The sequence below is a fragment of the Sturnus vulgaris genome, chromosome 4 (genome assembly GCF_052056855.1).
Source record: "Sturnus vulgaris isolate bStuVul1 chromosome 4, bStuVul1.hap1, whole genome shotgun sequence".
In the NCBI taxonomy this organism is placed as follows: Eukaryota; Metazoa; Chordata; class Aves; order Passeriformes; family Sturnidae; genus Sturnus; species Sturnus vulgaris.
Window position 1 is genome coordinate 52,451,594 of NC_142246.1, and position 23,359 is coordinate 52,474,952.

Genomic DNA, 23,359 nt, shown 5'->3' on the forward strand with positions numbered 1-23,359 from the left:
TTTTGTTGTAGAAAACTTCACTTTGGGAACTGAAATTTATGTGCACTCCAAAACCAAAATAATACTTAACAGTTGAATGCAGATCTACATCATTAAGAAAATCTAAAAAGAAGTGCAACAAGCAGTGTTTGCCTACAGAGCTCTTAACAAGAGAATATTTGAGAGAAGAATACAAACTTTATTTCACAAGGAACTAAGCAAAAATGGCTGGTAATAGTCATCCCTGATTTATCATCATGAGACTTTATTTTTCTTAGTATCTTCTACTGAAACTGAAGCCCTCAAAGCCTTGATGGCTGTCAAATAAGATCAGATCTGACTATATAAAAGGCAGATAAAGGTTATCTGCTTAAGAGAAAATGTCTAGTTTTAGGAAATCAAACATTAAAGCCCAGCCAAGTCTGCTGCAAAAACAGAAAGGGAACTAAAAATTTAAAACCTGTGCTTAACCACAACATCAGTTCTGACAAATGAAAACCCACCTGATATACAGGTTACAATCAGTAATGACATCAATTAGTAATGGAAAACATTTTGCAAGTAATATAGCATTTTAAAATAGCTGTAATCAGCTGCTGCATACAGCAGGTAATATTACTATAGAAACAAAAAAATGTTTTTCTACATTATGCTGCAGTGCTTATGGGATACTGGTGACTGTCACCATTAATACCACGGAAGTCCATTAGAAAATAAGGAAATGAAAGCCAGAATTGCATCAAAGGACTCCTGGAGAATAGTACTTCATTAAAATCACTTCAAATGAAACAAAATATAACAAAAACCTAAGAATATCACTTTTCTGATGGCTTTCTGTAACTCATTAAAGTAAAATAATAAACCTACACTCCCCCGGGGATTATTTAAAAATGGGAGGAAAGCAGTAACTGAAAGAGCTTCCTGAAACACAGCTATGAACCTTTTCCTCAGAAAAACTAAAAAGCAGGACTTAGCCAGGAAATCACACTAAGAGCTAACAACATTGCTTTCCTATTAGTCTTCAAAACCTGAACTATTCCATAGCTCCATTTCTGCCCTTTTCTAAAACAAACCCAAACTGAACCCCAAACCAATGTCCCTTCCTCTCCACCCCCAGAAGTCAACAAGCCTTTCAGCATCTCCTGTCTGAAGAGATACTGAAAAGTAAAAAGTGCCTGGATTGCACTTATACAGCTACAACAGCTCTTGACCACAGTGGCATAATCCAAAGCACCTGGCATATAATTACCACAGAAAGGTTGACTTAACATTCCACTCTCAGTGGAGACTCTTTTCCCCTCATATAGGAGATAGGCACTTCTTGAACAGAAGCTTTATTGTACATCACAGAGATATTGATAGTCAGCAAAATTAACTCCTGTGATTTTCAATAGAGTTTTTTGGATTTCCATAATGAAGGTTAGCTTAGCTGTGTTCCTACATTCCTAAAATACAGATATTTAATATTTGGGAAATATATTCAATCTGCTCCTTAGAAGCAGCTATGTTACTAAAGATCTCTTTAATGTAGGGGTGTTTGAGCACATGTATCACATTGTGCTTCCACCCTTCAAAAGCAATGAGAAGGCTTTGCAACATGCAGAATATAAAGCAACTTCAAGCAAAACTAACTTAAAGGGGTTTTCAAGATGGAAACTGATATTAAATAACAGTCAGATTCGTAGTAACACTAGTCACGACCTCACTCAGCCTAGATGTTTTCTGTATTAAATTTCAGCTTGCAAATGTTACTTCTTGCTAACAGCAAGAACATATGAACTGAACAATATGGAGTTCATTAAGCAATTCCCTCCTGTCCACAAAGATACTCCTCAACTCAGTTTTTTTCTTTTTAATTCTGTAAGACAGCAGAAAGCTATTGGTATTTCAGAAAGTTATTCTAAATCACAAGCAGTCATTTGTCATTATCATACCTTTCATCTATTAGGCAGAACACTGCAAGCCGTCCTCACCTTGCATACTGAGGCACACTGTCCATCTAGCACATGCCAAGATCAAGTAAGATTATCTAATTTCCAGATACTTCCTACTGAATTACGCCATTTCAGGAAAAACATATGTGAATAAACTTCCACTGTTCCTGTCTTCACAGGCTGAAATCAATTGTGTCAGATCTAAACCAGAACACAGATTTGATTTACTTTAATTTTATAACAGAGTGAAAATAGGCTTCTAAACTACTGTACACCTAAACATCAAGCCAAAGTTATTACCTTTCTAATGATCTGCTTGTGTAAAGCCACTTTTAAAACTCGTGGTTTCTTCACTGTATTTTTTTGCTTTATAACAATTTAATCTTTGTTTTCTAAAAGCATCATTATACATCAGAGTGGCTTAATCCCTATAGCAGAACTATTACGGAAAGCAAGTATTTTCATATTGATCTTAAATAGAGGAATTAAAGAATGCAGTCTATATAATAATAATAATGTAATAAGCATTTCTTTTTAGGCTATTCCCAACATATCTGAAAGATAGGCATGGTTTCGGGCTTTAAAACAAACATCTATAGGGTCCGTAAAATTACCCGAAAACAATCCCAACTTTACTTCCCTGTCTGAAAACAAGCAGTATTTTTAAGAAACAAACTAAGAGTCAAATTCAAAATTAATTTTTGCTGTGCTTGTCAGACATCTGTGCTATGCAACAGTTTATATAAAGCAATGGCACAGATGTTTCTCAGTGGTTACGGCAAAAAAGCAAGATGACCAATTAGGACACTTTAGTTACCACTTCATCCATTGCAAAGAGATGGGAACTTCTAGGATCCAAAACTTTCTTCCCTCTATTTTCATGAGGGACTCTCAGGCACAAACCTCCACATAATCACTCACTACAAATAGTGATGCCCCAATTTATCTCCTCCCCAACTCTTTATCAGGTTCTGCTGATTATAACATCTGAGCTACTCTCACAAGCAACCTGACCAACCTTTATTCCATCAAGGACTTGAACTGTGAGGGTAGGAATTTGAAAATCTATCCTAAATTGAACTTACAGGCTCTCAGCTTGTGAGAGACATTTTCTTGATGGCCTCCTCATTTTCACACAAAAGAAGGTGATGTTTTTAAATATTCCCCTAATCTGGCTGCCCTTGGTTTAACCCACCATGATATAGTTATGTAGACAAAACCTCAAAAACAGTGGTAAAATGGCTGCTCTTGCTGCAACTCAGAGGTGGTATTTTGCATTTCCCTGCTGGCAAACAAACTAAAAATAAAATGAAAACAAAAAAAAAACCAAAAAAACCAACACATTAAATGTTTCTTCTTTAACCTCCCTTTGCTTGATTTTCAACTTCATGAGGTGGTGTTAACTATATGAGAGCCAGAGGGGAATGTACCTGAAATTAGAAGTGAAAAAACATCTTTAAACTTAAATTTGAAGGAAATACTTTGATGTTCAGTAAATAGCAATCTGCCATTGGCACTTGCCATTGTCTATCTATATTTACTACTGTGTTTATGTTCCCATGCTACTCACTGCAGCAATCTCAAAAAACTGCACAGCCTTTACAAATCTTTTGCAGCTCCAAAGATTCCCAGTAAAACTCTAAGGTACACAATGTGAGAAAGGCTGCTATTACTGTTGCTTAACTCGCCCCCAGTCCCACCCATTTTCCTGGCAGATGGCAGATGGGTAGGTATCATCTTGTACAAGTCACTGAACTCTGTTTTTTTACCCTGCAACCTTCCATTTTCATCCCAGCAACTCTTCTTTGAGCTTCCAAGCAAGCCTTTAGTTTGTTGGATTCACTTAGGGGCAGCATGTTTTGTGGCTCATGTAATTGCTACCTGACGAGCAGCAAAGTGCTATGTACAAGACTGAATTTCAGCTGGAAGCAAGAGCTGGACCCTTCCATTTATTGAGTGTGTGGGCAGGCTTTCCAAAGGTGTGGCTTATCTACCTAAATCTGTTCAGCTCCTAAATTATGAGCAAAAGGTTCCTACCTTGCCTTCTAACAAGTGCATAGATTATACAATGGTCTTTGGATGAAAAAAAAAACAAACGGCCTCATTCATTACCTCTGAATTCTTTAGACAATGTTTTAACCCAATATAACTCAATTTCAGAGCAAGATAAAACAGGAGGATTTCAGATGACTTGGTTGACCGCATTGCAATGCACAGCACAAAAAGGCCATGATCAATAACAGAAAGCTCTCCAGCACTGTTTAAAGTCTCAGCAGGCTCCACTGAGTGAGCTACCTGGAGCAGCTGCCACCTGAAAGCTTAGTGACATGGCTAAACAACAGAAGGGAATGTCTGATTGGAAGGCACTGTTTTTCACCTAGTTTATTTTCAGGTATAATTACTGAAAAGTATTGAAAGAAACAAGCTAGCCTTGGGGAATAAGTTGACAAAGGTTTTGAATAGCATTTGAACTACCAATATACAGTTTGCTTACATATTCCAAACCATACTACCTCAACTGAGTTCTGTAAATTTTCTGTCTCAACTCTCTCAATTAAAAAAAAAATTATTTCCTTAATCATCTAGCACTTAGTTTTGACATCCCTGAAACAAATTATGTAAGATTGAGTATTACAAAAAGAATTACAGAAAAAAAAATATGTTTTCAGATTTTGGAAAAATTACTCAGAAGCTGTGGTGTCTTTCAGCCAATCATTATTGTCTCTGTTCAACTGGCATAGGACAATGAAGCTTCTGTTTTTCTAAAAAAACAAATCACTGAAGAACCAAACTAAAGTCAAAATACCTATGTAAGGGAAATGATGATGACTAAATTTGGAAGAAAAGTAAGACTTCAGAATGCATTCTTATCATAGTTTTCTTCAAGCTCATCCATATATGGTTTAGGGAAACAAAATACCCACCCAAGGAACCTATGACTCAGAACTGAAACATGAGTTTTAACCATCATCTAAAGTGAAGCCTGTAAATTAAACAAAAAATAGTAGGAAAAAAGCATACTAAGCTAGTCTTACTGCTGAGAACCCTTTCCAAATTGGTTCACTTGAAAACCCATCTTAGAAAATAGAATGCAAATGATCTATTAACATTTTTTTCTTGTTACCCCATCTTAAATCATGAGAATTGGAGCTGCCCTTAAGCTAAAAGCCTAGACTTCATGCTTCCTGAAAGATAAACCAAAAAGATAAGGGAGGACAGTACGATAAAGATTCATACTCAGGCAGGCAGCTAAAACAAATGTCATGGCTTCTGAGTTTACCAACTGCAGAACTCAGCCCTATGGCTCATCTAAATTTTGTCTCTGAGTCCTGTAAGACATCAAAAATTCCCAGGAGGCCCCAGCCTCACCTATGACACATGGGGAACCCTATGCTTTAAAAAGGTTTAGGAAAAAAAACCCAGCAAACCCATGACATCAATAAAATTCATGTATTGCTTTGTAGCAGCTGTGTTCCTCCACTGAAGAGCTGGAATCAGAACTGCACTAACTGCTCACTGCCAGCTTACTGCGCCCAGAAAAAAATTTTCACCCCCAAAAAAAGCACTGCAATATAGCAACAGAGGAGCAAAGAACCTGGAGAACCCTACTTTGGCTTCTCAAACCAAGTAATCTCAATGCTTTTTGTCCTAAATTAGTACATTCATAGACAGAGTGAAAGAAATTCCCCTACAAATCAAACTATACCTGTGCAGATCTGTTTTACTAAATAGAGAGGTAAACATATTCTCTGTCATTATAGGAGAAGCAAAGCCCCAGACTTTCCATATTTTCTGTTTTACTTTTATCTCTGTATTGCTGACACTTTTCCCAGAAGTTTCACAGGTATCATGATCTCATTCATCTGTAGAAATCCACAATTTTTTATCCTTCTCACTCCCAAAGAATCATTAAGGCAAATGTCTGGAGAAACAGTCCCCAGAAATAATATTTTAAAAATAGGTGGTGGCTTTTAACTGTTCAGCAGCTTAGAGATTTATTTATAAAAATCCATGCTAAGTTACTGAACTTGAAAATATATCCAAAGCGCAAGCATCTGGTTTCCATCTGTCCTCATGGGAAACTGGAATGACTTTAGATGAAAATAAAATATTGGGGTGCAAAAGAGCAAGATCTCAGAAAGGGAGGGATGAATAGAAACAAAAAAATGGAGGAGAGAGGAGATCTATCAAGAAGCTAAAATCACAAGCTACAAAATAAAAAGAACAGAAGAAAAACAAACCCCATATTTTTCGGTCATATAATATGAACAATGAGCAAAAAAAATAACATGTCTACATTCAAATTTTATTTCAGAACTGAAAAAAATATGTAACTTTTATACTAAACAATGAGACTTGTTTAAAGAACTTATTGATTTTACAGCCGTACACCTGAAAATAGTTGCCAACACATGCTAAATGTGAAGCACCTACTACTGCACACAGGGCTGGCAAAGCACAGTTTGTCCATTTGTATTTGAGCAACCTCTAAGCAAAGCAGACTTGTAATTGTGTCAGATGTACCTCCAGTTCCTTTCCAGGGCACACAGCAATTCCATGTTTAAAAAAACCAAGCTGTGATATTGCCTTACAGAACAAAGGGAAGCTTTTACTTGCCCTTCAAATATTTCGCCAACATTCAATTACAAGTTACAAAACATCTAACTTGGTTTTCCACGAGGGGTACATGCATATCTGCCTACATAAATATACTGCTTTAAATCTGTAAGTAAAGGTTTTGAAGGCAGTAGTTTAAATATCCTTTCCAACCTCCCAGACAAGCTACTTCTTGCCCCTTGTTTAGTTTCTCATTTTTTCTACTTTGCAGATGAAGAAGAGAGGAAGCCAAGTGAAAACCTCAATAGGTTAACTATCAAGTTAAAATATTTATAAGGAATTTGATAACAAAGAATTTCCTCTTTTGCATTTGCCAAGACTAAAGAAGTTTCCTTTGCAGCTTTTGAAAGGTGAAGTGTTGCCATGTCCTGACCACTAGGGTGCTGGAGTACATCCTCAAAGTATCACCCCCTAACCATCTAACCACTCTGTTCTTTTAAAGAAGCAGCAAACCAGGGCAGTATCTAAGAACTGATGGACTCTTTCAAAACTAACCTCAACATCCTTGCATTGCAGTTCAAACTATCAGCAGACTGTGTGAAAGGAGATAAAAGCTCAGAAATGTAAAAACGAAAGATAAATAAAAGGCAGTAATAGCAAAATAAAATATGTCTTAGATTTTCCTATTCTATGGCCCCAACCCATATGTTGAAGGCCAGCTTTGCTTCACATTGACACTATCTCCTTAATCTTGCATGCGGACAGTAACAGCTTAAAATATTTCATTTTTTTCTGTTTCATTTTGGGAGAAAAGGTAGGAACAGAAGAATACAATTATGGAGAACACTCTATATTAAAATGGCTTATCTTGCCACCCTGTTTATACTCTCAAGCTTCCTTCCCATGGGCAGCCAGCATCTCCAGTTAGCATGAGTCAGTTTCACTCCAAAAAGCATCTTCTTCCAGGCTTCAAAGAGCGAATAAACAGTCAAAGAAGATCTGTTGAACAGCAGGGCAAGAAAATTTTAAATGGGCAGAAGAACCAAGAGAACACTTTGGTTTCTTGGGATACAGCAGAGCTCAAAACAGCTAAGACCATGAGACTGCAAATCAGCAGAGCCACAAGACAGGACATCTGTGGCATCCCCAGATGCCAGGACCAAGGCTATTCCTTTGATCTCTGTTAGTCTGATCCTGACTTGGTCTTCAGCTGTCAGGTAGCCAACAGTGGTGAGTCAGATGCTACACTAGGTAGGAAGGGTGAGAACAGCAGGGGATCAGGCTAACTCATGATTAATTTGATTTTCAAACCAGAAGCAGCCTCAGACAAGTTATTACCTGACTGGGACACACCTGCCATTACTTTCCTATATCTAATATTAACCCTGCCCATTCAATTATGGTGACAGGAGAAAGTGGGCCAACCCACTCGCCTGCTGCAGTGACTCAGTGGGTCCTGGAAAGTGCATTTCTAAGTGACCTGCCAGTTTCCTTGGGAGTCAGAAAAGCAAATGACACTAGATACAACTAGATACAATGAGCAGGTATAACGCCTGTCTTTCATCAAGAAACTTTTAATGCCACCTTTACAAGTTTCACTCAGGGAGATGCCCTAGGCATGAACCACACCACAAGATACTCCTTCCTTCAGATTGAGCAAAGGGAATCCCTTAGTCACGGTAGCTAAGGACCAAAACACAGGACAACAGGAAAAACAAGAAATAACAAGCAGGGCTGAACTGCAGCCTCTTACAGAAGAAAGCACTCACACAACCATTCCAATACATGTCACTTAGGGCTGGGAACAAGCACCACCACCCTGGAGATGGAAGTTTGTCAGATCTGCAATCACATCATCTCTTTTTATTCTAATATTGATTAACCTCAGAAAGACACAGTCCTTTCATTAAGAGAAGGATAATTTGCCATGAAAAACAGTCAGTAACTGGTGAAGAGACATGTTATGGAACTTAACCAATGCTCATCAAGGAACTTTGCACTGCTGAAGGCAAGCATGAACACCAATCATGGTGTAACACTGCTGCTGAGGCCAAATCTCCTCCAATATGTTCACTCACATCATTGAATCAAAATAGCAGTAGTCTAGCAAAAAATAATATTTAGCCCTGGGAGGCTGTGGAGAATTGAAAGAATTTATTTGCTTGTGCTACTTCAGGTTCAATAACCCATATGTGAGCATCCTGCTCCCTTCCTGCAACAACTCCCAAAACACAGACCCAGGCTATACCAGAGATATGCCAGGATTCAATAAACTCTATGTTTTAGTAATGAGACTGGACCAAGCTGTAACTTCTATAGCAGGCATTTCAATTAGCAAAGGGAGACTGCTGCTTAGTGGTATCCCCATGGTGGAAATCACACAGTGGAAACATCTCCCAGACTCTGAGCAGAAGTATTTTCATCCATTTAACTCAAGGGTTAACTATTTAAATCTATCATTCTGTGAGCCAATAAGAATGGTGCTGTACGACTTGGCTCAAAAAAAATGTTCCCAGTCACCTGGGGGAGGAGAAAAAAGCATTAATAAGACCTTCTTTTAAATAGATTAATTAAACAAAACTGAAACTCAAAAGGAAGAGGAAACAGAATGGGTGACATAAGGCTGGAAAAAGTCTTTGTCAAGCCACATAATTAACATCTAATAAGTTTTCTAAAATGCTGTAAATCAAGACAGATTGCAGACTGTGGAAGCATATCTTTCAATAACTGCCATTTAATTCGATGGACTTTGCCAAACCACTTACAAGTTTTTATCCTCCAAACCACTGTTAGGATGATGATCAATTATCTTTAAATAAAGAAAAAGCTATCTTACCTTTGCAGAGTCATGTTCAAATTGCCTGTACATGCCTTGATCTTGTTTTGTGCTTCTAGGTGAGTCATCCCATCTGTGCTTATCCCATCAATGGTGAGAACCACATCACCAATCCCCACGTGTGCTTGGGCTGCCTTGCCACCGTCATTAAGCTGAAATATTGCAAGAATGCTAAATGAGAAATTTGGATGGTTTATGTTTATATTGAATACAAAATCACAGTATTTTATTCATAGTGCTGTCTCATGGAAATAAAAAAAAAATATTTTCTCCTTTGTGAGTCCTGTGAAAACTGCTGCAATACCTATAAGTATTCATTCTTACTTCACTTCAATAACATCAAAGTATTACACAGTATAGCCTGTTTTTCAAAATCAAACTTCACTTCTACATTACTGTAAAAGTGGAAGCTGTGGACATTCATGAAGAGACACAAGCAGGGACAGGCACTCACAGTTTCCTGCACTCCAAGTTCCAGCCACCTTTCTCTTCATACATGAAATTTTTCTCACCAGAGGAAAGGCCGTAAACCAGCTTTTTCCATTCTAGATTTTCCACTTAAAAATCTCCTCAAAGTTCATTTATTTGTTAATGACCAGTCATGTGCAGGGAAGGCTTAATAGTGAAGCTCACTTTTCCCCAGCTGCAACTACTAGAAAGTCCAAAGTTCAACATCTCAGACAGGATGGTTGCAGGACATTGTTTTGCCTTTCAGTAGGTTTACAGGCCTCAATGACCTACAGTATATTCAAATCACTATAAGAAAAGCCTCTTGAGAAGTCTGACTCGTTGATCAAGGTCACTGCCAAAGTTCAGTTCAAGTGCCTTTGGTCCACTTGAATGAAACAACATTGCCACAGAAACCGCTGTAAAGTTCACATTATTGGCCCCAACTGAACAATAAATCAATCTTTTCACCTGATGCAACTGAATTTCAACTACCTTCATTTCCAAGAACAGAAAAAGAAATTAAAGCAACACATGGTAAGATCTATGCACTGGTTTATATCCCTGGTCCTCAATCTGCTAATCATTTTATAGCAGGCTAAAAAAAAAGTCCTGGATGGTGTAAATTCCCTCTATGTTTCCAGAAGTATTTCCTGTCTTACAGCAGAGATGTAGCTGCTGGTGCTGTGAACACAAAACCTCACAACTCTGTCCTCTGCCTGCAAGCATGAGTCTGTTCCTTCAAGAAATTACTGCTTTTAAGGAAGTGCTGCAAACGGTAGAATTACTTTATCTTCATTTTCAAAAGTGGAATTCACCTTGAGCCAAAATGGTGCTTCAGACCATGACTTGAGAGCTCATGGTGTTCAGCCTGGAGAAAAGGAGGCTCTGGGAGACCTCATTCCTCTCTACAACTGCCTGAAATGAGGGTGTAGTGACATGGGGGTCAGTCTCTTCTCCCAAGTAACATGTGATGGGATGAGAGCAAACTCAAGTTGTACTATAGGAGATTTAGTTTGCATACTAGGAAAAATTTCTTCATAGTAAGCACTGTCAAGCACTGGAACAGACTTTCCCAGGGAAATAGTAGAATCACCACCCCTAGAAGTGCTCAGAACATGTGTGGATAAGGCACCTGAGGACATGATTTAGTGGTGAACATGGCGGTGCTGCTACCATGACAATTTGACTTGGTGACCCTTAAAGGTCTTTTCCAACCTCAACAATTCTGTGATTCTATGACTTCTCAAAGGTAGACAAAGGAAGGTTTTTCATCTCCTTTGTTTTTTAACTGCCCCTGTTTTAGCTCATGCAGTAGGGACCAACAAGTTTTGGTTCCTTGTTACTTTACAGTCACCAGTCTCCACATCGTTCACTTCAACAGAAGTGAGGTTACATCTTGAAAGCTGTTTTGTGGGTAAAGAGATAATAATGCATGAAATGCAAGGGGCTCAGTCTCTGCATTTGTGAAGGGCAAACCTGTAGAGGGTGTCCCATCAGCCTATCCAATATGGTTAGGGCTTTCCTAAAACCCAAGCAACTAGAAATACATGACAGCTGTGACATGTACTGGATAGCATCTGATGACAAATACTTTAACTGAGAAAAAATACTGCGTAATGTTGCAAGACACATGCAAATGCAAAACTCCAAAAATACTGCCATTTGACAACATATAGACTAAACCCAAGAAATTTCACATTCAGTGCATGACTACTGGCATTTTTCAACATCAGTTCCATACTTGCTGATTGCAGTAGCAATCTTTAGAAGCTAAAAAACAACAGAGAAAATTTTCAACAAAATCAGAAAAAATTTCCCATTTGGTGTTAACCTGGTGAAAGAAGAGGCCTGAGATCAAGGAAGACTTGTCCTATCTTCAGATTCAAAACAGCAGCCAGGCCCTCAGCATTACGAATCAACATAGCTGTTTTAGCCAGAGTTGAAAACAGAGGATGCTAAAAAGGAAAAGTTTGCAGAGCAAGGAAGTAAAGAAAGAGGAGAAGGAAAAAGGAGACACCCTGATTTCAGAAAAACTATTCGACTTGCTGAAGTCATAAGAATTGCAAGTTGTATTGTGAATCCTTTTACAAAAGGCTTCAACAGAAAACCCAAAAGTCCTCCAAAATTGGGTGTTCAAACCCAAATTGTGAGCTAAAAGGCCTGATTACTATAAAACACCAATCATGGATGCCCACAAGCATATAGAAAGCTATGACCAACATAGCTATTTATAGGAAAGCTCCTCAAACCTTTGGATGAAGGGTAGGACCTGCCATAAACAGATCCCTAAGCCGATATGTTATAGCATGCTGACATTTGCCAGCAAGGTCTGGAAAAGGGAAAGGAACGTAAGGGTGCTAAAAGCTAAAGGTCAAATGGATCGCTGTGCTTTGTGATTGGACTCCCCGGTGAAAAAAAATTTAGCTTTCTCAGAACGTGTGCAAATGCACATGATGCTGACATGTTGTAATTTGTGATGAAAAAAGAAAAAAGCAACCTACACGCAGTTCAAGACTAAGACTTCAAAAGCCAGCTTCAGGGTAACTATTTTCATGGAGGGGCCTTGCCATTCCCAGGAGTGTTAATGAAAGCAAATGTGTTAATAAAAAAAAAAGTTAAACATTTCTGTGTAATTATAGTGGCCAACACACAACAACCCACAACCAACCACCTGACTTTCAAGAGGTCATTCTTAAACTGTTGCCTATGGGGGATGAAACTCTTTGCAAGTTTCCTGTAAAATCATTTCAGCAAAACCCCAGGATGAAATTTCCTGAAAAGTGTGATTAGTCCCTAGTTATGTCCATGGGTCCTGTTGTACAGACAGAGAATGGAATATTCCTTATAGGTGGTGCTGCCACAGATATATCCAAGAAAATTGCTGGAAAAGAACTGCACACAGAGAGATGTCAGAGTAGTAATCTCCTTATCTAGACACAGTGGATAAGACTTCTAAGTAACACCTACTGATTCTGAATAAGAGATCTGTCTCACTAAGCAGGAGAGATGAGATTGATACTTCTAGGAAATCTCAGCCAGAGTGTGAGTGTTCCCTGAAAGTACTGGTCAGCAGACCTGGCTTCTGGAGCACCTATACTGAAGTGGGACTGAAGCTACAAGGGCAGTTTTACCACCAGTAAAGAGGAATATTATCACAAGTATATAAAAATGAACATCTACACTGAACACTGAAGGAGGAATTAGAACATTTGACATAATTAAGGATCTTTTTCAGACTGCAGAACCTGAAGCCTCAGTTTTGACACTTCTTAGATGCTGAACTGTGCATTACCATTACAAACAATAAATTTGTATACATAATGATTACATATGCCAAACTGTGTAGATATTTGAACCAAAATGGCATAGATATTCAAAACAAAATTAAGAGAAAGGAAACCCATAGTTCTTGTCACAATGGAAAAAACTCAATTTTTTTACCTAGATTTTAAAAAAATTCAACAGCTATAGAAGACATTATACCATTTGAAGCTAATATATTATCACCTACATATTTATCTCATTGCTATTTTTCTACCACTTTTTTTTTTTTGTCCTGCACAAGTGATTTTGTTGTTAAAAGTACAAATTTAACCTTAGGAACATTATCCTGCCTTAGTCACCCATAAAGTACAGAATTATCAGGAAAAAAGGTGATCCTTAGAACATACTTTTATTTAATGTGCCTATTGTCACCATATGGAATCAATGCAACAGGATGTATATGGAGTATAGCAATAAAGTCACAAAACTGGCTATCCAATAATCCAGCTAAACTCTAAACATTACAAATATTCTTAAAATCCTTGATGGATCTGTTTTAATTCTGTATTTATAGTATGAATCAGGTTTTTAAAGTCAATCATGAATTAGAGAGACAAAAAAAAGCAGACATTTTTCCCTTGATGTTACACCACAGACTTGAAAGCTACAAAACTGCCAAACCAGCAATGGTTCCTCCTACTTAATTCCACATCTCCCTACTCTGCAAAACTCATTTGGAGACTGAAGGGGAGGCAAGCAGGAGGGACATTTCATGACCAGGCACCTGCTGAGGCCACTCACTCCCACGGCCCCCGGCAGGAAACCTCTGCCCCTCCACAGCAATCAGCTACACGACTGAAAGCCAACAACCAGCCTGGGCCATCCAGGGATGCTCAGGATGCTTTTTAACAAGCACAAGTGAAATCACCCATCTAATGATAGAGTTCAGCTTTGTTTGGCAAAAAAAAAAAAATTGAAAAAAGTTTTAAAAAAATATTGTTGTTCTTCACGTTTTCATCATCAGAATTCCAAAACGGCAAATTGTCCAAAAACACGTTCCAAATGAAGACTGAAGTAAAGCAGTTCTTGATCCAGGATGGACTTCAAAATCAAGGTATAAAAAGGCATCTCAGCATAGTTCTACAACTCAGGTTTTGAAATGTGAACAACCCAAAATACCCTGAAATACAACTGTTTTATTGAGCTAAATTTTAGCCATCACACTATTGTTTTGCAATAACCAACAGCTTTTTAATGTTTACTCTTAAGCTTTAATTAGATATTTTGAAAGAGTCCAGGGCAATTTCATGTGTGCACACAAGTGCATCTATCTATGAATCAGTGTAATTTGCAGCCTAATTAATTTCTATTTAACATATAACTACCTATTTTTCCCCCTCACACGACTAAGAAGAAAACCTAACAAGCAACTCTTCTTTGAGCTGTCATTATTTTGCTTTTACGCAGTAATAAATGAATTACTTAAATTGCAGTTATTCATAGGACAGAGGTCTATTTGACTAGAGATGGAGGCTGCCTTTTATATTTTCCAAACTGTTTGCCCTGAATCTATCCTAGCTGCAACCACGTTGTATGATGGTACATCACAATGACTTTCCCAAAGAAACTGGTTTGTACTTTGACAGTAAATAATATTCTCCCATTGCACAAACATACTTCAATGTCATCTGCAACTTTCTCTGAGAATGTAACTCATTGATCCTGATTTAAAACTTCCTGGGCTAGCTGATATCCCTCCAGCTTGATTTTTACCTCTTGAGCATTTGATCCACAGCTGGCTGTAGCAACTCAGTTTAAAGCACAAAGCAACCAGACAGTGATCTTTGTGTCACCACTCCTGCTTCTCTTTTAGTCTACATTTTTCCCTATAATAAATAATTTTAAGTAAAAAGCCAAAACACAACATATTCATTTAGATAAAGAACATTACAGAATAACTTTGCAGAACCACAACATAAGCAAAGAGGCAAACTCTTTTATTCAGCTTTCTGCCTTTTCAAAACACAGGGCTCTATCTCCTTGCTACAATACACTTTATGCTAACATTTACACTCATTACCTGTTACTACTTTGTTTATCCCTAGCTTCATTCCACCTGACTGAAGTATCACCTTGAAATGATAATCAGTATTATAACAGCAATCTCACAAACATACATAGAGCTCAAAGTAAGCTAAAAAGCGCCCCTTTTGTGAATTAATGAAAGAGAGGAGCAGAAGCTCACTCCAAAATACAAGGGGGAGACACACTAATGCTCTGTAGCAGCACCAATTCCATCACAAAAATTGCATATCTGACCCGATTCCTGCTCCCCCAGGACCTCAAGAGCCTGAGCACGGAACACTTAAGGCCCACACTGATGACCACAAGCACAAATAGGGTAACACTGTGCTCCAGCATGATATAGCTAATGGGATGGCTCACCAAAGCCCTTCCTCACCTGCTTCCTTGATGGGAAGGAAGCAAAAACCTACACTCCAGACTCCTGACATGTTTAGGACACTTGAGGTCCAGCTTAAAACTTCTACATGACAGAAAAAAAAAAAAAAAAGCATCAGAGCACCTGCTCTTTGTGGCAAATAAGCTTCCTCTGCATTCAATGGAAACTGAGAGCTGTATCATGTTCCTCAAGCCTTTACTACAGCAATATTATTCGCATAGCCAACAGATTAGCCAGTCAGCATTGATAGTCGTTTCCAAATCAAGAACATACATGCCAGTTTTAAAGTCCAGATCAAATTTATACAGCTGAGTTATAAGAACCCTAATGCAGGGTTTGCTGTGGAAAGCGCTGACACAAGCAGCTATAAAAAGGGGTTATGAGGCAGTCCTTCGAATAAGCTAAAGCTCTTCCCCAAACAAAGCAAGGATCAAAGTTAGCTTAGATCAGAAAACCTGTCTGATTACCAGAGTACTTTGCTATGTGTCACCAGTAGAAAACCCTGCCCTCACTTCACTCCATGCGGCTGTACTCCCACTCACTACATTTTCATTTCCCTCCTTTTTCTCCCTGTAACTTCAAAGGTATTTTCAGTCTGATTTATAAAGCTCTAACCTAAGGCATGCACAACACAACCATTAAATAACCATTAAAGATAATGTATAAGGAAAACAAGTGTAAAACAAAGCCCAAACCGTTCTTCTTGGCCTGGCAGGTGACCAGCAGCAGGTGCCATCCCAGACCTGGTGACAGAGCTGGCCTTGCCTCCTGGACTGTCCTCCCAGGTTCCCCAGGGTCTGTTCCATCCTTTTCCTCCAAAACACAGCTCCATTGCTGCAATGCAGCAGTGACTTGGCCGAAGCAGACCCAAACGAGTTCATTACAGCCCATGGGAAAATGGGGAGAACCCACAGGCATCCACCCATTTTGCCAGCAAAGAACCACAAAACCTTCTCTCACATTTCATTCTCAGTTCTGACAGCAGTAACCCTGACAACAACATATATTTTAACATGATTGAGCTGTGTATCCCTATAGTCTCACATTCAGAAATTATGTCAAACAAAAACTAACACAGTTTGAGTCTTCCCTCTAAGCAAACGTGGCTGAGCATGCCCGTGGGTTCACATTCTAGGAAAAAGACCAATGGTTTCAACACTCTTTTTGCCTTAAACTTTTTCTCTTACTGTATTACAACCTTAAATATTTATTTACTGTCTTAAACAAAAACAAATAAACAAAAAAAACCCAAATAAAACTAAACTAACTTGGCTTTGGCACTTTCAAGGATGTGTTTCATGCACGAATCACTAATTCTATCCATCCTTGCATGCACTAAACGTAGAGCTACACATCTACAGAGGAGCATGAGAGGACACTGGCTACTTAAAACAGGAGAGGCACCACATAGCCTAAATCACTCTTACACACAATTGGGTTGTCACAGAAAAGGATCCAAAAATATACATTAGGTTTATGAAGCAGAGTAACTGCATCATGTACAGGCCATTTGAATACGTGCTCTTTTATTTTACAATCGCCAGCACCAAACAACTGAACTTGAATGCTAGCAGCAGTTCCCAGCTTCCCTCTCTTGCCCCAGAACAGGTTGCTAATAAGCAGGAACAGTTTCCACATGCCAATGCCAGAAGGATTATTAAGTGGTGCCATTTTTCACTTGTCATGGCTTGACTGATCATGGTTTCCTTGCAGCTCAGCTCTTCTGTGAGCAAGAACCTTTGTTACCTTCCCTTATGACAATCCAACTGCTTCAGGATGTAAGGAAGCAGAAACAATTTCAGAAAAGGCGCCTTCAGCTTTAATTTTTGACAGAATGCTACTATGTCATGATTACTGGTAGCAGTTATTAGAAAGTACAATCCCTGCTTTTGACCTTGCTGGTGTGGGAAGGAAATAGCTGCTTACATATACAGCAATAAATTCTGGTACAATTAATGTTTTAACATGTAGTTTGAACATTTTATCCAGGTACTAACACACAAGTTAATGTGGAAACACTAATTGGAATTCAAAGGATTATTAAATGACTGAAAGTCACACTCACATCAAAGAGGAATAAAGAAACTATTCTGTTCAAATGTAGTTCTATTGGTATGTAACTAGACTAAGCATCTGGTCTTGCTTTTCCAAGCCTCTAGAAGCATTCAGGAGAACAAAGACATGAAAAGATTGCCATCAAGATAGGATGGGCTATAACTTCTTGAATAACAAGATACAGCTAATGTTCTGATTTGGAGAAGAAATAACACAATGCCAAAAAACAAGTTGTCAAAAAGACTACGGCAAAATCATTCAGACATTATGACTAGAATCGTATTTGCAGGAAGCAAAATTCCAAAAAAGTGTAATTCCAAAAAAACTTTTGAAACACTTGAGTGATGGAAGACAACTTACAGTAATGTGCCAGAATGTCTGAAGATATTTAAGGTCCTATCATCCTTGAGAGAATGCTTAGCTTTCACTAACCATTCTCTCAAGGAGCTCAGTTGTGTTCTCATGCTGCCAGCATGCCTTAAGAACCTTATTTATTTTAACTGGCTGCCTTCTCTCTGATGATTATTCTTCTGCTCAGAGAGTTTACAGAACTGATCCAGGTTGCTCCCTGGGAAACTACATGCCAGTGGGTAAAAAAACCTGCCTACTTAATTTCTCAGAGAGACAGAAAGAGAAAATGGAATCAAAATGTGCTAGAAACACAACAAATTTTGTATGGCTGCTTTAGCTTTTGGGAGCTGCACATCTCTCCTTCAGTAGTGGTTAGTTTTTTTGGGATGTGGGGTTTTTTTTGGACAGCTAACACAAATTACCTCCACAGCTAAAGCACATGAATTCTTGGGACTGCTTAACAGGCAACACTTAGGAGCCACAGCCATTTGATTTGTATCAGAAAAGAAGCTTCAAGCCTCTCTCATTTGAAGTTTTGAATTTGGAAACTTATTAAGTTTTTGCTGGGGCCTCCCAAACAAACACAAAGTAAAGCAGAGTTAGTTTTCTCTAATAAAGCTTAAGTGTGAAGTGACAAAAGGGACTGAGCTCAGCTACTTCCAAAGAAATTAATTTCCATCCTGTAAAGGCTATACATATGACAATGTCTGGAGAGCATAAAATGGTGTATGTCCTCCCTTCTCAGACAGTGTTATGTTTATTCTTTTGCAGATGATAAAATTAGTTCAACTAACTGAACATCCATCTCCTTAGTAATCATAGTAGCCAACTGTGTCATTTTGTTTTCATAAGGTTTTCGTGGTCTATGATTTAGCTCCTCTTAATGGGATATACCTTTTCTGCATCAAATGTGATGCAATCACCCCATGCTTGCCAGAACATCCAATTTAGAATTACAAGTAGCACAATACATTATATTGTGTAATTTAAAAATAAATGTATTTTTCCTTTTCAGTACCTTTCCCAGGACAAAGATTCTTGTACATGGCAGCAGTGAGAAGGAAACACAACTAATGAAGCAATTCTACATATGAAAGCAAAGCAGAGAATTGTGGTGTGTGGGGAGTGTGAACCAAAAACTGATCTGACAAAAAACCAAAAAACCAAAAAAACCCAGCCTGTGTCAAGAAAATGCTACTACAAATTGAATGCCTCATAATACACCAGTCATTGCTTCACTTTCCCCTATCCAGAATCCAGGCATGCATCAAAAAGCAGAAAGCAACCTGCTTGCTTCAAAGAACTGAGACAATGTCAAGCTGCACCATATAAGTAAGGAGAAAACGGAGGCAAGTTCAGACACTGCAAGAATTGGTTATTGGCACAAATCATCTGTCCAGAGAGGACAACTAACCTGAATGCCATCCCAAAATGTCACTCTGCAAAAACTGTACAAGTCCATTTTGAGGTGAAACCCAAGCCCAGCAATAAGAGGCACCACACCCACAGAAGTAGCAGGAAGGGCTGGAGACTGAGCTGCACTTGTGCCAGCTCTCTGTTGAGCATGCAGCTCAGCACCCAAGGAGGAAATGCAGAAGAAATGCATCAGAGTGCAGATGCTACATCCGTAGGGGCTTCATATTTTAATTATAAAGGCACGAAGGCTTATGACACCTCCCTTTGGTAACATGGAAGAAAAGGGCAATCTTAAACATATGAAAGATGACAACTCATTTCAGATAAATAAACATGTTTTGAAGTGCATGGAAAGTAACAAATAACAGTTTGACAGTGCCCAAACCTTCATGAAAGCACAGTTCTGTATGTATGTGTCCTTCATGCAATGGAGAGAGAACTCCTTAGGATTAGTCAAAAGCAAACTTCTAGCACAAAGAAATAAAACAAAAAGAGGGGATATTAGTAAGTCTTTGTGGGTATCTTGCCTTTTATACATCAAGGGAATATTATGGCAGTCATTTGTTTTAAGCCAGTCACATGCTGGCTAAAACCCCAAGTATGAAATATTGCAGAAAGAGTCCAATAAAAAGCCCTCAGAAAACAAGAAACACATTTTAAAGCAGTTGCGTATCATTTAACAAATTAATACAGCTGTTTTTAGCTAAGACACACAAATCTTGATCATAAGCTAATAAAGCTCATGAGGACATAATTTCAAATTTAATTTTCCATTTTGAAATTACTTACATATATATACACACACATGCACGCAATACACTGTTTTAGTTTGCTTGGCTTTAAACATTTCTTTTATGTGATTTTTTTATACAGTTCCAGGTGTGGGGGTTTTGTGTAAACTTTTTTTAATGGATGTAAAACTGGATATGCTACTGTAGGCACTGGTATACATATATATTCTTTAAGAAAATATTTGTGCATAAGTATTTTTACACACACTTCTATATAAATAAAAATGCATTTGTTCTCTATGCTAGAGACCTGTGTGAGAAGACCACATGAAAACTATCAGCGTTTTTTTAGGCAGTGTACAACAAAAAGCAGCTGTCCAGAGCAAACAGGGAGCTATTCAGGAAAAACTTTCTGACTGCAAAATGAAGACCCTTAAGTTAAATAAAGTTTCCTTACCATTCGATTGCCAAATGCATTACAGACATGCAAGACTAAACATAAACCCACGCAAAACCTTCTTACTAAAGCTCCAGAGAGGAAAACGCTTGCGTACTTTTGCAGCTGAGAACTTTGACAAAATTTCTAGCTGCTGTATTTTAGCGATTTTCTGAGTTTCGCTGCTGAGAGTTGCACTGTAACTAATTATAGTAACCTAAAGTCTGAGTTATGCCACAACATGTTTTTTTCTTCCTTGGACATCTGGAGATCTGAAAGTTACACACACAGCTAAACAATGAATAAAGCTGGTTATCAAATAGCTCTGAAAATACGATGAAGAAAACTCAACCCTTCAAATTTACTTCCTGCAACAATCTACCACTCGCTCTCAGCTTCACACTGTGCAGTGGAATATGTCCGACCATTCAAAGTCTGGGCTTGCAGAGGAATCCTGTAAGCTGTGACAGCTCTCTGGTGTATTTTCCTCTTTTTTTAATTTCCACTTTCTCTCTCCCTCCCCTCCTCCCATTTGTATGTATGTAGCCCTACACCACCAAACTAAAATCAGGACATTTCAAAGTCAAGACATAGAGAAAGAAATCCTCCCTATCCAAAGCAGAATTTACAATCTCATCTAAGGAAACAAACATTTAAATCATTTAGAGTCTTAAATTTTGCTCTAACATTCCGAAAAAAATAAAAATCCTATATACACCAGTGGCTACAAAGCTAGGAAACAATTCCAAGTAAAACAACAAAACACAAAAAGACAATATGCATTCATTTGTCCAGCTTGATCCAAGACAGATGGTGTGGAAAGCCTGCAGGTTTGTTTTTTCCTGCTATTTTTGTTTGGGTTTTGGGTTTCTTTTTTTGATTTGTTGGTTCTTTTGTGGATTTTTTTGGTGTGGTTTGGTTTGTTTTGTTCATTTGGGGGGATATTTTATGTTACTATTATTGCTGACAATTGTACAAAATACTGTTACTTCACACAGGAGTCACAGTGATTTCCATGTGATTTAAACTCTTCTCAACCTTCAAGATCTAGATACAGCCTCTTGAATGCCTTCAAAGCTAAAGAGCCTGACCAACAAGCAAGGAGAAGGCTTTTGAGAAACACGATCATAGAGCTGACATGTTAAGTCCATGAAACTTTTCAGGCACGTAACTTCAGGCTTTTTTCACTAACTACTCAACAGCAACAACAACTTTTACTGTAGAAAGACTCCTGCTAGATTTCAATTTCTAAAAGCAAACCTTACTTCAAGAATTGCTGGAAATAAGACTTTGGAAGAGTTTCATTAAAAAAATAAAACTATGAGCACCTGCTTTTTTTCCACCTTGTTTTTCTTGAATTCAGCATCAACTATACCAAATTAAGAGCAAAGTTTCTGGTCCTTATAAATAATGCTCTTTTTGACCAATATTTTGGTTACAGCCCTGATGATTTGGTTTTTTTTGTCTTGCCCTACTACCCTGAGTGTTACTCTATTTTGTATACTTCAAGTTTGTGTAGGCCACTCATGAGTAAGGCTCTGGTGAAAGCTGGTAGTGTGAGTGACAATTTATCCTTTGGCAGAAGAAAGACCATTTCAAAACAAAAATATATTCAGAATAAATCATATTAGATGTTCACTACTGAAAGTTTATCCTCAAAAGAGATTCTCCACATCAGTCCAAATCCAAGAAAAATTATGCTTCTCTAAAGCAGTGAGAACCTCTTCATCTACCAACCAAAACCAGCAAGTGGAAATATCCAAGAAAGTTGAAAAGCAGGGCAGGAGAACTGTCCTGGCAGGGCTACTCTGCCTTCATGCAGCTTCCTGCTTGGAGGTTCACCCCAGCTGGGACTGCTGGCAAAGCCAGTACCTGCTCCTTCCCCATGGCAGGATGCATCCATCAGCTGTGACAAACATTCAAACACATAATTTAACACATATAACTCACTTCAGTGAGACACAAACTCTGAGCAGAGGTGCATTAATGTTTACAAAACAGCTCCTCGAGACAAAATAAGTCAACTTTCAGCTGCAAAACTTGGGCTGGGGGGGAAAGAAGCCAATCAAACAAAGCCATTCCTGTATATTGAGGTGAGACAGGGAATGCAGAGAATTCCAAAATCACCAAGGCTCCACCTTTAGTTTATGGGAATATTTAAGAAAAGGCACAAATACCACAGTCCTGCCTGCTGCTCCCTCTCTCCTCAAACATCATCAGGCAGGATGAGATGGGTTATGCTGAGGCCATCATAGACTCAGGCTGGCCACCAGAACCAAAAGAGTCCAATGGCTTCCCACCCAAGACCATGATTCAAGGCACACTTTATCAATCAAACAGCAATAGCATCTCTAGTCCTGCTTCTGCAGATGGAAGGCAGGAATAACATACATGGAAGCAGAAAGTGAGACTTAATGTGCAGCCAGTGACCTTTGGTGAGCAATGCTCTCATGTCATATGAGCTGGTGACATCAAGGATTCACATCAGCCTGATCCGAAAGTGCACTCTTTGCATATTTCCTGCCTATTTAAGAAAACAATTCTAGGGCAAAGCTTTCTCCTCATAAATACATCATCTTTTCTTCAACCCTTTTCTAAAAGAAAATGTTCAGTGGAATAATGAAAATGCTATTGAAGGATCTGAGCTTTTCACACAGCCATCCATCATGTCTTTCTTGAAATTAACAGCTTCAGACATTCCTCTCTGGCTACCTATTAGAAGGCATCAGATATCCTAAAATTATGCAACTTAGCAGAGGGAGGTCCTAGATTTACAGCACACGTCCCTGAGCGGCTCTTCCAGACACTGAATGGTCTGGAAGCATTTCTTGTTTCTCGCTACTGCTCAGTTACAGCCTGTACTGCTAATCCACAAAAAGGTTTGATTTT

At 38.4% G+C, this 23,359-nt stretch overlaps 1 protein-coding gene across 6 annotated transcripts in view; it reads right to left on the bottom strand.

Moving 5' to 3' along the window:
- Positions 1-23,359, bottom strand: part of PDLIM5 (PDZ and LIM domain 5) — a 121,823-nt gene that overhangs the window by 70,673 nt on the left and 27,791 nt on the right. For all 6 annotated transcript variants that reach the window (XM_088163966.1, XM_088163972.1, XM_014875272.2 and 3 more), the window contains exon 3: positions 9,307-9,458. In XM_088163966.1, coding sequence (XP_088020092.1) covers positions 9,307-9,458 — 152 coding nt within the window. The remainder of the gene's footprint in view (positions 1-9,306; positions 9,459-23,359) is intronic.